Source organism: Coregonus clupeaformis, chromosome 11 (assembly GCF_020615455.1).
Source record: "Coregonus clupeaformis isolate EN_2021a chromosome 11, ASM2061545v1, whole genome shotgun sequence".
NCBI lineage: Eukaryota > Metazoa > Chordata > Actinopteri > Salmoniformes > Salmonidae > Coregonus > Coregonus clupeaformis.
In genome coordinates, this window is record NC_059202.1 from 32,308,732 (window position 1) to 32,326,953 (window position 18,222).

At 44.3% G+C, this 18,222-nt stretch overlaps 1 protein-coding gene across 1 annotated transcript in view; it reads right to left on the bottom strand.

Annotated features, from left to right (window-relative positions):
- Positions 1-4,466: 4,466 nt before the first annotated feature.
- LOC121576793 (fibrillin-2-like) overlaps positions 4,467-18,222 on the bottom strand; it is an 85,574-nt gene continuing 71,818 nt past the window's right edge. The window contains exons 44-64 of the mRNA XM_045223502.1: positions 15,096-15,221; positions 14,850-14,966; positions 14,547-14,675; positions 14,180-14,299; positions 13,691-13,816; positions 13,346-13,498; positions 13,096-13,161; positions 12,845-12,970; positions 11,631-11,750; positions 11,327-11,449; positions 9,972-10,103; positions 9,616-9,741; positions 9,191-9,397; positions 8,942-9,067; positions 8,702-8,824; positions 7,031-7,147; positions 6,724-6,852; positions 6,460-6,579; positions 5,834-6,065; positions 5,303-5,462; positions 4,467-5,153 (exon numbers count right to left, since the gene is read on the bottom strand). Of these exons, the coding sequence (XP_045079437.1) occupies positions 4,782-5,153; positions 5,303-5,462; positions 5,834-6,065; positions 6,460-6,579; positions 6,724-6,852; positions 7,031-7,147; positions 8,702-8,824; positions 8,942-9,067; positions 9,191-9,397; positions 9,616-9,741; positions 9,972-10,103; positions 11,327-11,449; positions 11,631-11,750; positions 12,845-12,970; positions 13,096-13,161; positions 13,346-13,498; positions 13,691-13,816; positions 14,180-14,299; positions 14,547-14,675; positions 14,850-14,966; positions 15,096-15,221 (3,050 nt within the window). The 3' untranslated portion in view covers positions 4,467-4,781. The remainder of the gene's footprint in view (positions 5,154-5,302; positions 5,463-5,833; positions 6,066-6,459; positions 6,580-6,723; positions 6,853-7,030; positions 7,148-8,701; positions 8,825-8,941; positions 9,068-9,190; positions 9,398-9,615; positions 9,742-9,971; positions 10,104-11,326; positions 11,450-11,630; positions 11,751-12,844; positions 12,971-13,095; positions 13,162-13,345; positions 13,499-13,690; positions 13,817-14,179; positions 14,300-14,546; positions 14,676-14,849; positions 14,967-15,095; positions 15,222-18,222) is intronic.

Consider the following 18,222-nt stretch of genomic DNA (forward strand, 5'->3'; position numbering starts at 1 on the left):
TCAGAAGCCTCAAGACCCAGACCGAGATCAGAAGCCTCAAGACCATCCTCCTTGAAACTCAGATCAAGAGGTAGAAAGGGGTTAATACTGCACTGCTGCCTTAAAACCCTATGCTGCATCTCCCCTGCTGTAGTCCCTGTAGACTGGCTAAAATGCAGGTGAAAGCTACCAAGCCATTACAAACATCCTGTGATATGGGATTACAAACAAGATCTCTTAACTACAGAATAAACCTATACATAACAGTATCTTGCAGTATTTACATCTCACCTGTTTCTGCACCTCCAGTTGATGATTTGTTATAGTATATTCAGCAGTTATGACCTTTTTAACCCATATTATTCTGACAGATTATTATTATTATTATTATTATTATTATTATTATATTACAACTGTGTTTACAGATGCAGTCACCCCTTTAAGAAACCAAACTGGTGATTTGTCTTCATATAAATATTATTCGTTTGTTTTGTGTCTGTATAACTGAAACAAAGCCATATCTTTAGTATCTATAGCAACATGTTGTTTGGTTGCCCTTTTAGCTTTAGCCACCCTGCCAAGCTTGGCGAAAACATGTACTCTACAACTGGGACTTTATTTTTGTATTCCGACTCAAGTTTGGATGGAGTCTCCTTTTGCTAGTGTTTTCTGTGGTTTGTAGCTCTCTCAATCTTATCGTTGGACTGTGATTCTTGAGGTAGCCAGGTCTTGGGATGGGGGGAGGCAGAGCAGGCAGCTTTGCTTGCGTTTTCAAGATTTGTAAGTAGATATTTTTCCTAACTGCTTTGTTTTTCCTACGCAGGGTTTCATTCTTTGAAATAAAATGGGGTTCTTCAATTAGTTTTTCCAATTTCCTGTGTAGGGGTGAACGGTTGGAGTGGGTAGATACAGGTAATTGACAAAATAAAGGAAACGTGTGAGTAAATGAGGGATACAAAGTATATTGAAAGCAGGTGCTTCCACACAGGTGTGGTTCCTGAGTTACATCCCATCATGCTTAGGGTCATGTATAAAAATGCCCAGTTGCCCATTATTTTGGCTACCATGGCTAGCAGAAGAGATCTCAGTGACTTTGAAAGAGGGGTCTCAAAGGAGCACAGGGTGTGTGTGTGTGTCTGTCTGTCTGTGTCACTAGATCGCAACCCAATTGAACACTTATGGGAGATTCTGGCCACCTTCAACAAAACACCAAATTATGGAATTTCTTGTGGAAGAAGGGTTGCATCCCTCCAGTAGAGTTCCAGACACTTGTAGAATCTATGCCAAGGCGCATTAAAGCTGTTCTGGCAGCTCATGATGGCCCAATGCACTATTAAGACACTTCGTTGGTGTTTCCTTTATTTTGGCAGTTACCGTTAACTCTTCCTGTAAGATCAATAAAACATATCAGCACATTAACCCACTTTAAGCACCTTAACGAAGTACTAACGAGACATTTACAGAGCTGGAAAATGAAACTCCAAGACAATCCTTTAAAAATATAACCCACAATACTTTTATTGCCATTAATGTCACTGACAAAAGTTTACAAAATGATGAGAATCACTCAGATTTGACAGATCGCAAATGTGTATACCCAATTAATGTTAGATTCGTCCCAGCATAAAATGAGAGTTTGGAAAATGAGAAAAGACTAGTTTGTCAGGGAAGTTCAGTTTTGCCCCAGTTAGAGGTATGTTATGGCTCAATGATTGTCATGGAAACCACTAGCTGGTTTCAGAGAGCTCCAGGTGTTGTCTGTCTGTGTTCTCCACACCTTCCTGAGCACCTCTAAAGAAATGACGTTAGAGTTATTTTCTCCCTCAAATTCAAATCAGAACTGACCGATTGAGCGATACCAGTGAAGTTCAAGTTTGACACTGAAGCTGAGATACAGTACGCACACGCACATTTTCTTAACATGTATTGGCAAATAAAATAAAATAAATGGACAGACAAAAAAAGATAAAGTATACAAAGTTCCCATGTTCGAAAAATGGTTATGCATAAATATAGCCCAGGCTGTGGGAACAGTGTAGTAACCTTGGATGTTCAGAGAGCAAAATCATAGTTGAGCACCAGAGATAGGTTACTAGACAGAAGCCACGTTTATACCTGGTTCTAACATGCGTCCTTTGTTCTGATCTTGTCCTCATTCTGATTGTCCCCACATTATTAGACAGGTGTAGATGATTAAAAGACTAATTGTGAACTGATTTTGATCAGATCTTATAAGTGTAAACGGGAAAGATCAGGACGAAGGATGCATGTTAGCGGCAGGTATAGACAGGGCTAGGGACACTCACAGCCAGAGTGTGAGATAGATGGCCACGTTGCGTTTGCGTTGATCCTATAGGCTTGTTACAGTGTCAACTTCATGATAGAGAGACATACTGTAGAGTGGGAATGCTACTATAGCTGTGTGTTTTGGTCTCTGACACTCAATCGAATCCAGCCAGGTCCCAGATCTGTTTGTGCTGTCTTGCCAACGCCTATGGTCGTTGCATAAACTGATCTGGGATCAGGCTACTGGCAATCCGCACCCACTAACCGACAGCATTATGAGCTCAGAGACTACAGTATGAGCTGAGAAGGACAATGATAGGTAAACAGTGGTACTTTAAGGTCATGTTCTAATCTACTGCATGATCACAAAATGGATGCCACTCCAGGATTTGATTTGATCTTTTCTTTTTCTGAGCAAACAAAGCCACCAGCACTTTAAGGCATTCAATCTTGGCCAGCCTTGACGCTTTTAAAAACAACATAAAAAACATCTACATTTCACTTAAAAATATACAATTTAATTTTCAAGAAGCAAGTTTGATAATATTGGTTTTCAGCATTAAGACATTACAAAAGACAGACAAACATGAAACATAAAACCTAGTAAGAATGACACTTTTTGCAATCAAGATTCAAGACTGCAATTGTTTTTGTACAGCATGTAAGAGATGGAATTATTTAGCACCTTTTTCTCTTCGAGAAAAAAATAATAATTGTGAGCTGATGGATGCTTGTTTTCAGTGAAATGTGGTGTTCACCTGTCTTGTTCACCTGTGTATTTGTGCCTGCATTTATGTGTGTGTTCTGTAAAAATCCCAAACGTTACCTGTCTGTTGTGGTAACGTTGTTATGTACCATTGAGGTTGTTACAGTATGTTTAGTCTCCAGCTATGTTTCTCAATGGGCTGCAGTTGGTTCAGCCATCCAATAAGTTCCCACTACCAGTCAGAATGCCAACTCTCAGAAAAGCTTCAAAATAAAGTTCTTACTGAAGCCGAATCCCTCAGGACCTGTTTGCTGCATTTCTAAGCAAAATCTCCCTGATTAAATTCAAAGAGCAGTTTCAGTGCATGATATAAAACTGCAGCACCACTAGTACAATGTCCTGGCAGTCTTTTGGAGAGAGGACTTACGGCTCGAGGTAGCAATCATCCCTAACCACTGAGCTAGGATCAGAGCACCCTACCCCCGATCCTAACCTTAACCATTAGGAAGATAAAACATCTGATCCTGGACCAGTGATTAGGGGCGGCCTCTACCTCCTGTTTCTGAGACATGGTTCATGCTCAGGGACAGTGTGGCCCTCTCCTGGCCAGAGGCAGCATTACAACAGAGCTGTATGGTGAGTGGAGGACATGAGTGAGAAGCATTTAGGTAACGGAACGCGGGCAGGCAGCACATGCCATCACACCAGAGTGTCCCTGTTTACCATTGAAGACATGATTATAAACAGTATAACGATGGTGTTTTACTCCTAGAGTTGATACTATGCATGATGACCAACTCGCCATTCCTGTTAAACCTGACGTGTAAATGTTGCAGTCCTTTGTGTGAAGTTTTATGACAGTACAATACATGAAATTACACAGAATACCGAGTAGGGCGAAGCATGACCCCTAACCTCAGTGTTGTGATTTCACAGAGATTACAGACAGGCGAGGGACCGCTTGGACCACCATTCACCAACACATACCCTTAGATCTCTTTTAGCAAATCAGTGGTTCTTACCTTTCCACATCACCATAAGAAGGTTGTCCCACACACGCTCAACTCAACAGTAAAATACTCCCCCCTACTTTATAGCACATTCTTTAGCATTTCAACCTTTTTCAGCTTTTTTGTGCATCTTCTTCCATTTCCACTTCATCCCAGTGCTTCATGGATTCGAAGGCATGAATCGATTCTTGTCAGGCATTTTGTGTGTAAAATCTAAAATGGCAGGGGTTTGTGGTCCAAACACTGCACACCTTTCTGTAATCTCCTCCAATTGTTCTCCAAGTGGAATAAAGATGTAGGATCTTAATTTGATCACTTTTTTGTTGCTGAGAATTTTCCTGCACAGCAGAAAATGCAAACTTGTAGTATATTTGAGTAATTTATTTTTCTTCTAAAGATTCTAATGTCCAATTTCAGACTTGATTTGCCCTAACAAAAAAATTATCAACCCCTACAAAAATGTCCATGAATTATAATCCACATAATATTTCACATTTCCTGTTGCAGCAGGATTATTTTCCTGCTGTAGCAAACTGGCTCAAATTAAGATCTTACATCTGTAGGCGGGGTGGGTCCGGGGTGGGTAGATACAGTAAGGCGGGGTGTGGGTAGTCAGGGTAACAAATAAAATAAAATACTTGACAATTAAAAAGTGGTGGTTGGGCTGGTTGACTCAGTCTTTCAAAGCCCCCAATTAGTTGGATGGTCCTGGGGTTAAGGTCAAAGGTCAGAGGGGTCATTATAAGGTTAGTCCATGGGCGGGAAGGAGGGAGGTTAGGGAGGGTTGGAGCACTTGCAGCTCAGTGCAGGTGGATGTGCAGCTTGATGCGCAGGGCGTCTCCTATCTCTCCCAGCAGGTAGTCGCTGTCATGTTCATCTTCCAGCTGTCGGAGGCGCCGCGGCCCGAACAGTGGCAGACTGGCAATCTCCAGGCGGTAGGAGCCGGGGGGAGGTGGCTTCCTGCCCAACCTCAGCACGCTCTTCCCATTGTGGCGCTCCAGCAGGCGGAAGTGCTCGCCCTGGTTGCCGTGGGTGATGACGTAGCGCACATGGTGCTCCAGGGGCTCCAAGGCGGGCAGCAGCTCCAGCAGGGGCTCCTTGTTGTGCAGCGAGGCCAGGCTCAGGTTCATGGGGATGGACTCCTGGGTGTCTAGGCTGGCCATGCTCACCTCCTGGAGAGATGATTGAGGAGAGGTTCAGCACATAACAAAAAACATACACATACACAAAACATACACATTTATAACCTGTAGATTTGAGAAAGAGTGAGAGACTGCAAAAGAGCAGAAAAAGAGAAGAGGAAAGAGAGTAGCAACAGCACCTTGAGGTCGTTGTCTCCAGCAGCGTGACGTCTGTGTCGGCCCTTCTTGCCGACATCTCCGTTGATCTTACATTCGTAGCAGGCCTCTGGAGACAGACTGTCCTCATCATCTCCCTCAGAACTAAACTGGTCCTGGAAGCCCTGGCCTGTAATACAATGACTGAGGAGACAACAGAGAGAGAGATAGATGTCAGGACATAGTACTCACATTTAGAACTCACATTCCTTAACACTGAGAGATACTCTTGTGGAGAAAATAAGTGTGACCGTTTATACAGTGTTGTGTTGTATGAGGTTCCCAGTGGCTCCAAATACATTTTTGTGCTGTGACCAACCTAAAGCTTTTGAAGTCTTTAAGATATGTATTTTTTCTCTTCACACAATAAGTGAATAAAACCAATGGTTGTAACCAAGACCAAGTTTTGAGCCATTAACCCATAAGGAATCAGCCACAAGCCTCAACCCATTTGGGAAACCCTGGTGTAAGTCAGTCAGTCAGTCAATGTAAGGCTAAGTCTCCCATCCACTCACCCCTGTCCAGCCCTGTAGTATCCTCCAGGACAGCCACACAGGTATCCTCCGTCTGTGTTGGAGCAGCCGAAGCTGCAGGGGTTACTGCCCATGGAACACTCATTGACATCCTGGCACCCGCCCCCTCCCTGCTCAAAGTCAAAACCGGACGGACACACACACTTAAAGCTGCCCAGGGTGTTGTAGCAGGAGGCCGAGCCACACACAGACGCACCCGAACACTCATTCTCATCTATAGAGAGGAGAGAGAGAGACAGAGAGAACGAGAGACAGAGAGACAGAGACAGAGACAGAGAGACAGAGACAGAGAGACAGAGACAGAGACAGAGAGACAGAGAGACAGAGACAGAGACAGAGACAGAGACAGAGACAGACAGATTGATGGGTCAAAATTAGTAAAAGACAAGCCTAAGCACGTTGTGCACACAGTATCAGATTTTGTTGATTGATGCAGATACTTGGTAAGTTAGGTCCTGAATCGTCATTGAGAATATGACACATAGAGCACAGCTCCTATGTCTCAATACTGGGCAGTGACATATCTTGTGGCCGTATGCACCACTTAAAGCAAAAAGGGTTTAAGTAAGTGACTGGTCTTGTGACTGGTGTGTGTCTGTCCCACTTACCCACACACTGGTTCCACTGGTAGTGTTGTACATAGCCCTGAGGACAGCCACAGCGGAAACCTCCCATCATGTTCTGACAGCCGTGCTGACAGCGATGGTTACTACCACACTCATCCACATCTGAAGGAGATGTCACAGACATGGAGGTTTAAACATTCCATAAGGCATTTTGGGTTAAAACTAGCAAAATTGGTGGAGTGTATGTGTGTGAGCTTATGGCTGGGAGTGTGTGTGTGTTTGTCTGCATGCGTGCGTCTGTCTTACCTTCACACTCCAGGCCAGTGGTGTCCAGAGAGAAGCCTTTCCCACAGTCACAGTTGAAGCTGCCGGGAGTGTTGACACAGGAGGCTCTGGAGCCACACACACTGTTCTGCCCATTACACTCATTGTTGTCTAAGAGAGATGAAGATACACATTCATGAGATTTCATAAAAAAAAAAATTGGGGTTCAAATTAGGTGCAAGTGAGGTGCTTATGGGAACTAACAGTTCTGAGTCTAAGTTTTTTAAAAACTTTTCTAGGTAGTAGAATTGTCCTAAGCAAAGTGTGTATCTTGTTCACGGCCACTCACCGATACAGGCGGTTTGGTGCTGGGTGAAGCCCGCAGGACACTTGCAGGTGAACCCTCCAATGGTGTTGACACACAGGAACTGACAGTTATGCTGCTTAGTGGAACACTCATCCAGATCTGTAGTAGAGGGGTAAAAATATGGATTTGTTAATATGCTGTGAAAAAAAGCATGTATACTGTATGTACCGTAGTTATATGAAAGCGTCAATACAGGACTTTTTTTGGAATCCTACTTTGCCGGCTCTGACGCTCGTCAAATGTGGCAGGGCTTGCAAACTACCACGGACTACAAAGGAAAACCCAGCCGCGAGCTGTCCAGTGACACGAGCCAACCAGACGAGCTAAATGCCTTCTATGCTCGCTTAATGGAAAGCAACACTGAACCATGCATGAGAGCACCAGCTGCTCTGGACGACTGTGTGATCACGCTCTCCGTAGCCGATGTGAGTAAGACCTTTAAACAGGTCAACATTCACATGGTCGCGGGGCCAGACGGAATACCAGGATGTGTACTCAGAGCATGCGCTGACCAGTTGGCAAGTGTCTTCACTGACATTTTCCCTGACCCAGTCTGTAATAACTACATGTTTCAAGCAGACCATCATAGTCCCTGTGCCCAAGAACGCCAAGGTAACCTGTTTAAATGACTATCGCCTCGTAACACTCACATCTGTAGCCATGAAATGCTTTAAAAGGCTGGTCATGGCTCACATCAAAACCATCATCCCAGACACCCTGGAACCACTCCAATTCGCATACCGCCCCAACAGGTCCACAGATGACGCAATCTCTATTGCACTCTGCCCTGGACAAGGGGAACACCTATGTGAGAATGCTGCTGATTGACTACAGCTCAGCGTTCAACACCATAGTGCCCTCCAACCTCATCACTAAGCTCAGGTCCCTGGGACTGAACACCTCCCTCTGCAACTGGATCCTGGACATCCTGGACAAAGATTTGGCATGGGCTCTCAGATCCTCAAAAAGTTATACAGCTGCACCATTGAGAGCATCTTGACTGGCTGCATCACCACTTGGTATGGTAACTGCTTTGCGTCCGACTGCAAGGCGCTACAGAGGGTACTGCGTACGGCCCAGTACATCACTGGGGCCGAGCCCACTGCCATCCAGGACCTCTATAGAAGGCGGTGTCAGACGAAGACCCTAAAAATTGTCAAAGACTCCAGCCAATCAAGTCATAGACTGTTCTCTCTGCTACCGCACGGCAAGCGGTACCGATGCGCCAAGTCTGGAACCAACAGGACCCTGAACAGCTTCTTCCCCCAGGACCCTGAACAGCTTCTACCCCAAAGCCATAAGACTGCTAAATAGTTAACCAAATAGTTACCCGGACTGTCTGCATTGACCCCTTTTGCACTCTTTTGACTCATCACATATGCTGCTGCTACTGCTTATTATCTATCCTGTTGCCTAGTCACTTTATCTACCTCAATTACCTCTTACCCCTGCACATCGACTCGGTACTGGTACCCCATGTATATAGCCAAGTTATCATTAGTCATTGTGTATTTATTTATAGTGTTATCATTTTTCTATTATTTTTTCTCTCTGCATTGTTGGGAAGGGCCCATAAGTAAGCATTTCACTGTTAGTCTACAACTGTTGTTTAAGAAGCATGTGACAAATAATATTGGATTTGATTTGACCCACCTTTGCAGGTCTTTCCATCAGGCTGCATGGTGTATCCTCTGGGGCAGGAGCACAGGTAGCTGCCCTCTGTGTTCTTACACAGGAAGTTACAGGGCTTGGGAGACGCAAAACACTCATCCATATCTGAAAAAAAGAACAGGAAACAGTAGTGAGTAATACGATCAGAATGAGGGCCATTTCTACCCCGGGGCAGGATGGTTTGGTCCAAGGCCCAGTAAGAGAGAGAGAGACGGGTCATACCAATGCAGGAGGTGCCGGTGAAGTCGGTGGTATAACCCACGTTGCAGTGGCAGCGGAACGATCCGATGGTGTTGATGCACTGGCCGTTCTTACACAGGTCTGGCATCACCGTGCACTCATTGATGTCTGCAACAACAGCAGGCAAGGAGGTTAGACAAACACACACACATCCCTATCTCCTTCCACATTCCTTTACCATTTACTATGACCCTCCCTCAACCCATTCTCACATCCTCTCCCCTCTCTAACCTCTGCCGTCGGTGGTGTACCCGGGTCCCAGTGGGCACATCCTCTTGTACTGCACGGTGCCAGGCAGAGGGCAGAGCTCACACTGGGGTCCCCAGCCACGTCCGAGGTTGCAGCAGCACTCAGATTTGGTGACACTATTCCTGTTGGTGGAGCCCTGCTGGCACATAGTCTGGAGCACCTCGGTGAAACAGAAGCCCTGTCGGTTATCTGTAGGGGTGGAGGGAGGATAGTGAGTGACTGAGTGACTGAGTGTGAGAGAGAGAGAGAGAGAGAGAGAGGTCAGCAATATACAGGAGCTGTATATCAAGTGTGTGTGTGGAAGGGGTGATATATTCTTTCATTATTTTGTTTTGATGTGGTTACATTGAAATTGCATGGATGGGTTGTGCATCCTTCTGCAGAATCCTTTGTGGTGATATGCTCACCGATACACTCTGTTCCAGTGGAGCTGGGCTGGAAGCCTTCGTTGCACACACAGCGGTAGCTTCCCACTCTGTTCTCACAGCGCCCGTTCTTACAGATGCCAGGCTTCGCACGACACTCATTCAGGTCTGCCAGGGGGAGGAGGATGAAAGATGAGAGGAGAGGAAGATGAGAGAGAAGAGAGGGGGCGAAGGAGAAGAGGGGAGAAGATGAAAGTTTAGAACAGTGTGAAATAAAATGTAATCACTTTCAAGAAGTGTCCTACTTCTCTCCTGCAGTGTGTGTGTTTTTGTGTGTCTGTCTGTGTGTGTGTGTGTGCCTGTGTCTTTGTGTCTGTGTGTCTTTGTGTGTGACTCACCCATGCAGCCCTCTCCGTCAGGTGTGCGCTGCATGCCAGGGGGGCAGATACACATAAAGTTGCCAATCAGATTCTTACAGGACATGCCCTTGGAGTCACAGTCATCCAGCCCCTCTGAACACTCATCCTGGTCTGGAGAGAGAGAAAGATTGAGAGGGAGAGAGAGTGAGAGATAGAGAGAGAGAGAGAGAGAGAGAGAGAGAGAGAGAGAGAGAGAGAGAGAGAGAGAGAGAGAGAGAGAGAGAGAGAGAGAGAGAGAGAGAGAGAGAGAGAGAGAGAGTGAGAAGAGTAAAGGTTTAAAGAACAATAAACCAATATGGCTTGGCTACTGGTAATGATAAGTAGGAGGAAAAAACACATTACTAAAACAGATGAATGACAAAAAAGATTCTACTGTAAATTATTTTCAGAATCCAGCCCAGTTCACTGTAAAACTGCCATCTCTAAAACATGACCATATAAAACCATCCTGGTGAATTTATGACTTCACTCTACCACAGCTGTATAATAGCTACCCCACATGGTTTCGTCTTCCTGAGTGTTTCCATATGACTACTGATAAAGGGAGAGAGAGAGAGCGAGATGGAAGGAGAGAGGTGAGAGAAAGAGAGAGAAAAAGCTCCTGTAGAGAGAGTAGTGCTGAGCGATTAGATTTTTCAATTATTTGTATTCCATTTTGTTCGGGGGTTTTCTGAGCTCAATGCGCAGTTTTCTCTAAATCAGATAAATCAGATCAAGCCCAAACTGTGCGATGTAGTAGGGAGTTGTATTTTCCAACAGGCCAGTATTCTACATAGTTTAACTCAGAAAACGTGGAATGAAATAATAGTCATCAAATGAAACTAATGTAATATACACAACAACTGACATATTGTATTAAATCATGGGATTAAATGATGGTTAATAAGTGATAAGCAGAAATGGGCATTCACTTCCATCATGGGACTTTTATTAATAGTTGAATTCTGTGTCGTTACAGCATTCAACACACATAATGCATAATGCATTTAATGTAAAAAAATATTAGCGAAACTGAAATCGAAAACCGTGATAATCTTTTAAATAATCAAACAGAAACCGAACCGACCTCAAAAAGCACTAATCGCTCAGCACAGAGAGAGAGAGAGAGAGAGAGAGAGAGAGAGAGAGAGAGAGAGAGAGAGAGAGAGAGAGAGAGAGAGAGAGAGAGAGAGAGAGAGAGAGAGAGAGAGAGAGAGAGAGAGAGAGAGAGAGAGAGAGAGAGAGAGAGAGAGAGAGAGAGAGAGAGAGAGAGAGAGAGAGAGAGAGAGAGAGAGAGAGAGAGAGAGAGAGAGAGAGAGACTCCTGTGTGGAGGTAGTTTATGGTGTCCCCTCACCTCTGCACATGCGGAGGTCGTCTCGCAGCACATAGCCCGAGGGACACATGCACTCGTAGGAACCAAAGGTGTTGACACAGCGGAAGGCACACAGCAGGGGGTTCAGAGAACATTCGTTGATATCTGGGGAGAGAGAAAGAGGGAGAGAGAGAGTGAGAGGGAGAGAGAGAGAGAGAGATGAGTACATTCTATTATACAAGACAAATTGTAGAATCTGATGGTATATCATCATAAGCATTTGTAATTTTCCATGTGTAAAGTTAGGTGAAATGTGAAAGGTGAGTATTCATATGATGTCACATACCTTCACAGGTCATCATAGGTCCGGGTTCGAAGCCTTCATGACAGGAGCACTCGAAGCCTCCCAACACGTTAGTACAGGTCCCGTTACCACACGGGTTCCCTATAGAGCACTCATCAGTGTCTGGGGTGGGGGAGGGAGGGGGGAGGAAGAGGTGGGAAGGGGAGACAGAGGGGGGAGGGTGGTAATGTTATGACCTCTGCCAAGAATGTCCTTTTGAATGAAGGACAGTCAATGTAATCATCATCCTCATCGGTTTATCTGTAAAAAATTGTAACCTGCACTTGTATGCTGATGCCACTGTTGTGTAAGCCGATGCTCCCACGGTTGACCAGGTTCTTTCTGAGCTACAGTCTGCATTCATTGCTTTACAGAAAATCTTTGTTGAACTGAAATTGGTGCTGAATGCAGATAAAACCAAGTGTATGTTGTTTTCCAGAACACTTACAAATGTATCTGATGATTTAGACATATGTACTTTGGATGGTGCCTACATTGATCGTGTCCCTGCTTATCAATATCTGGTCATCTGGATAGACGAAAAGCTGTCTTTTAAAAAGCATATTGATGAGTTAGTTATTAAGTTGAGAACAAAAATGGGCTTCCTTTATAGAAATAGGTCAAGCCTCTCGTTAAATAGCAGAAAGCAAATGATTCAGTCGACGTTCTTCCTGGTTCTAGACTATGGCGACATCATCTATATGAACGCAGCTCCCACTACATTAAAGCCGTTAGATGCTGTTTATCATAGCGCATTACGCTTTATTACGGGTGTCAGGTTCAGTACACATCACTGCATTCTATACATGAAAGTAGGCTGGCCCTCTTCGAAGTCACGTAGGTCAATTCATTGCTCCCTGAGACCATACCCGGTCTCAGGGATGGCTGACTCTGGAGACCTCTTCGGTCTCTACTGAGTTAGGTAAATCAGCCCCATGTATGGATCAATCTACAGAGTTCCTTACAACTAGATGTACCAGTGCCTCTCGGGCAGTTCAAATTGTTGATTGGGGAACTCTTTGCTGAGGAATGTGATTGTTTCTCTTGAGTGTATTTTGTAATTTTTTATATTTTTATTATGTTGTATTTGTAAATTGTGTATATGCAGGGATCCCTTGTAAAAGAGACATTGGTCTCAATGGGACTCCCTGCTAAAATAAAGATTTTAAAAAATCATCATCATCAGCATCACCAATAGGGGTCAGGGGTCAACTCACCAACACAGTTGACCCCGGTGTAGTCCAGGTTGTAGCCGAATGGACACTCGCAGCGGAACGATCCGTCCGTGTTGATACAGACACCGTTCTGACAGATGCCTGGGTTGTCCAGACACTCATTCATATCTACAGAAAGACAGATAAGGACACTTTATTGACTAGAGAGTTTTGACATCGGGTCATCAAAGAGCTGATGCAGTTGAGGGGTGGGTATGTCTGCGGTTGGCCCAGTCGTGTCACTTGTCACTCACCCTCACGGGCGTCCCCTAGTCCAGGCAGGGCTCCATGGCCATAGGGACACAGGCTGTCAAAGGCCGCTGGAGACACAAGGTGACAGAGGTCAGAGGTTAGATCTACGCACACTGATAACAAGACAGGATCATTTTGGTTTAGCTCTTATCAACTGGCTTGAGTTGAAGAATGCATTATTATCACTACAATGAATGGAAAAGTACTGTGTGTTTGTGTGTGTGTGTGGAACATGTCATGTGTGTAACTCACCCTCGCTCTCGCGTGGGCACAGCTCGCAGGGGTCCCCCCAGCCCTCGCCTGGCATCTTGCTGCAGCAGCACTTGGCCTTGGTGGTGTTGAAGGCTTTGGGCACAGAACACTTGCCAGACTCAAAGCGGGTGAAGCAGAAGCTCTCTCTGGTATCTGCAGGGGTTGGAAACAACCAAGTCAGGGGGAGAGTAGACAATAGACTACCACCAATGGGTCTGAGACAGTACTCAAAAGGTTATTACTTTTTGGCCACACTAGAAAGGACAGAATTCTGAGACTATATTTCCACAATTGTACTCGCTAACATGGGCATCTAGTGACTACTTGGAGGGTTTTCTCCCTCACCAAAGCAGCGGCGTCCGTTGTCAGACAGAACGAAGCCATTCTGGCAGATACACTGGAAGCTTCCTGGGGTGTTGGTGCATGTGCCAAACTGGCAGATATTGGGCTCCACCTCACACTCGTTGATATCTGGGAGGAGAGAGACAGGGAGGGAGGAGAAGAAGGATGACAGGAGGGAGAGGGGATGAGTTTCAAACTCCAAGGACAGATGGTGTATGGGTGTATAAATGTGGCTATAAGGCCGTTACACAGTGTGGTGTTTGTGTGTGTTGGGCCAGATGGCGTGGTCGCTGCAGGTCATTGACACCCTGATGTGTAGGTTTGGGCGTATTCTGACTCTAGCTGTGTGAGCAGGTGGGATCAGTATGTATAGAAGTGATGAAGTCATGTTCTTTGTGGTGGTCCAGTGTGTGTGTGTGTACGTAATTGCGTCAATGTTAATGATCTCTTTCACCTCCAATGGTCCAGTGTGTGTGTGAAGGAGACTCCTACCTATACACTGGTCGTTCTGGACCTCGTATCCAATGGGGCAGATACAGCGGAAGGATCCGTCCAGGTTCTGACAGGTTCCAGGAGAGCAGGTCCCAGGAAGACTCACACACTCATTGATATCTGACAAATGACAGCAGTACACTCCTCACTAGAAATACACCACAGTTCACACACACCAAGTCCTGATCAGACATACATTAAAACATTCCAAATACTTGATTTAGCTTGGAGTTTGCACTTTTCTGACTATTCCATTGGTTCCATTGTACAGGGCAAACTAAATCAAGCGTGGGTCAAGTATTTGAAAGTATTTGACATACAATATGTATTTCTTCCCCTAGTCTGCCTGGAAGTTGACTTAACTTACCAACACAGTTCTTTCCGTCTAGGGTGAGTTCGTAGCCTTCCTGACAGAGACACTGGAAGGAGCCCAGGCCGTTGATACACTGGCCATTCCTACACACCTGACCCACCAACGCACTGCACTCATCAATGTCTGGAAAGTGGATAGAGATAGTTCGTTTTCATCTTATCATTCAAAATATGCTTGAAACATTTCTTCATTACACAATTGAAAGTGTTCCTTTTAACATTTAGCCTGAATTACTCCTAAAGGTTGGTAATATAATTATTTTCCAAGATGTGCGTTGGGATGTGATCGAGTACGTACCCATGCAGTCATTGTTGTGCGTGAGCTCGAAGCCAGGGAAGCAGAGACAGTTGTAGGAGCCCACTGTGTTCTTACAGGTTCCGTTCCCACACGGCTGTCTGTCACACTCATCAATATCTGAGATGGAGAGAGACCAGGGGGTGAGGACCAGGTGAGACTGAGGTGAGTTGATTGAAACCAAACTATATATCATATACTGTGTCTGCTATTGTAAGTCTATTGAGTTCACTGGGATTCTTTACTCACCCATGCACATGGTCTGGTCGGCGGTAGCCTTGAATCCGTTGTGACAGAGACAGCGGTAGCTGCCCTGGGTGTCTATACACTCTCCGTGGCTACACACGTTAGGGATCTCCTGGCACTCGTTACGGTCTACACACACAGGGAGAGAACATTCATTGATTCATACATCATACACACTTTTTAGTTCATTTGTAATAAATGATCGAACTAGGAAGTTCCATGGAGATCAATAATCTGTTTTCCAAGGGAGACCAGGCCAAGAAGGCAGCTCCAGCATTAACTAATAGACGTTCCACGAAAAGAGTGCCCTTTGATATTTTAAGTAGAAATTGTGCACCAATATTGAATTTTAAAAGCCTGTTATATTAATTGAAGCTCCCTTTAATATAGACCACATGGAGAATTCAATAAATCTGTTTTTTTTATATGAACAAAGACTAGGAAGATTCTAATCCGCTTAACCCCAACATTTCTCCAAGTTTTCACCATCATTGTAAATCCCTAGTTATTTTGTTGCTTTGACAAAGTCATTTCTGAAGATAATTCTTTATTTCATGTGATTAATTTACATCTGTCCCTCATTTTAAGGTCAACCCTGTTACGTGCACTAAACTCTCATTTTAATATGGTGAAACAATTCATATATATTTTTTTCTTCAAAAGGAACATTGGACATTTAATGCTCTATTTTAACAAACCTAACCCAATGCTAAATCTAAGCTCTGGCGATAGGGCTATAGGTCCCAGGGTGTCAGAAATATTTGTGCTATTTTCACTGCAGGAATTATGAGCGCAATAGCTGGCGGTGACGCGAAAGGGCTGTGTTTTTAAGAATAAATAAATTATAGGTGTGACGAGGGCTTGCCCACTCACTGGCCAATCAACACGTTTCACGGCTTAATACTGCATGCCGTTGTCTCAAGTTCTGTAGGTTATTGACGGTCTTTGTGTTGTCATCAACTCCATTTTGTCTGCATGGGGGCACCGAATATTACCTTCCTAGTCCATTGTGGATTGATACAGTTTATTAAAAGGGGATGCTCCCAAACTTGATCTTTGGTGATTAAAGCATAGGTGATTAAGATTAGTTTCAAAGCAGTCTCATGAGCTAAACCCTTTATGATAGTGTTGACTACTTGGCGAATGCATTGGGCAGAAAAAAAAAACTGCCTTCATTGACAGGAAGGGAGGCTATGTTTTATTTTTTTTATCAAATGAAATTGGAAAGAAAACATTTGTTTTTTATGTTTCTTAATACCAGGTTTACGGGCACTAAAAGCAAATCTCTCTTGTTCCATGTGCATATGGGTACTGTGCATCACGGCTGGATAGGCTGCGCTTCCGCTGTCAAAATCCATGCCATAACCAACTGGGTTACCGCTAAGACCAGCTTTTGGTTGGTCTTAAATATCCCCAACAGCGCTGCCTGAAATTGGCACTTTGGCACGTTTTTAAGGACACAACTCAGATATTGCCACCCCTCACACCTCAGCTCAAGCAAGCTCATATAAGACAGGTAAATTACCAATCCTGGCGCAAGGGTTCGAATACAGAAAAGCGCCAGCATAAACAGGTTGAAATTGCAAACTAGTGTGCGTTTGACAATTGTGCTGGCTTAACGCCAGCTGAAAATAGAGACCCTAATAGTAAAATCATAGTGTAAAAGCAGGTGAGCTGGTTTGATTCTTTTTGCTCATTTTCTGTTGTTTTGTGGTGTAAAACTGAGCGGGTCGAGCATAACATGTCAACCCTGTTACTCATCGATAGACAGGCTAGAAATGTTTTAGCAATAAAAAAAAATGGTGGAAAGCTTGAATTCAATAGCCACTCCCTGTTGCACACAACAAGCTTCCATTCCCCCTGTCACAAGGGGATTTATGGCGGATTTAAGATCAAATAATCCTCAACCCTGTTACGGTCAACCTGTTAAGATCTACATTCTTGGCCCCCCTTAAATCTGAACTCAGCCCCTGAGTGACTTCCAAGAGGTTAGGAGTCACCATAAAGCAGAACTTGGTATCCTAGGTGACATCTAGGTGACCTCCCTGATGCCAAGGGTCAATGGCTGTAAATTCAGCCATCGATGGTTTCAAATGATCGAGACATCTAGTATAAGGCTCACTCTGACCCAAGTGCTCTCGACAACCTTGATTAAATGTTTTGATCAGGGGCCCGGAACACTTGGGGAACGAACAGATAAGCAAGACTATTTATGCCTGCCTGCCCTTGAGGACGTGGGGCAGATTGGTACGTGGCTGTGAAGGAACGTGTTAGTCTCCCTCTATGCTGCACATTATTTTTGTTTAATAAACCTTTAAATATAGAAGTTGTTGACCTTATCCTTGTATCCATCATTTCCACACCTCGGGCAAATTCACGCTTCCCGACAAACCCCTTGTACTTTATCTGGCACTTAACCCCTTACATGTGTGGAAATTGTCCTTTATGGATAGGGCCAAACTGAAATGTTTTTAACAGAAGAACTATAAAAAGCATGACCATGGTAGCAATTAAAAGAGAACACTTTGGAGATTATGGGAAATTAACAGACCAAAGGTGAGGACACAACAGTTCACCTTAAACAAGACTGAATCCAAACATTACACTCTTGATTTTATGCGCATTTCACATTTACTGTACTTCTCACAGCATTTGTCAATAACGTACTCTGGATACTGTCCATTCAGTAACATAATAAGTATATTTTTGAGTGAGATATCTAACTGGTGTCTCCAAGTGTCCACACACCTCTCCAAACTGTGCACAGTTCCTAAGTAATTTCAAAGCACTTGTATGACTCAAGGAAAGAGCCTTCAACTATAAAGGGGCTTTTTTGAGCTCTCCTAGCTTTGCCATTGAGGAACTGAAGCAAGCACACTTGTAGTTTTTTGTTTGGAACACAGCCCTGCATCCCCACCATCACACAATTACTGTTGTTGTTTACGCAATCCAAAAACAGTCCATTATAAATCGCAATCTGGGTCAGGTGGGCATAATTTGAAAGGTTATTCTATTGAAAACATGACTATCTAAGGTATAAAATACGATATTATAGTGTTAGGCTTTCAAAAATCAACAATTTTGGTACGCATAGAATGGAGTCATGAGTGCATTCAAGTGTGTGTTCCTC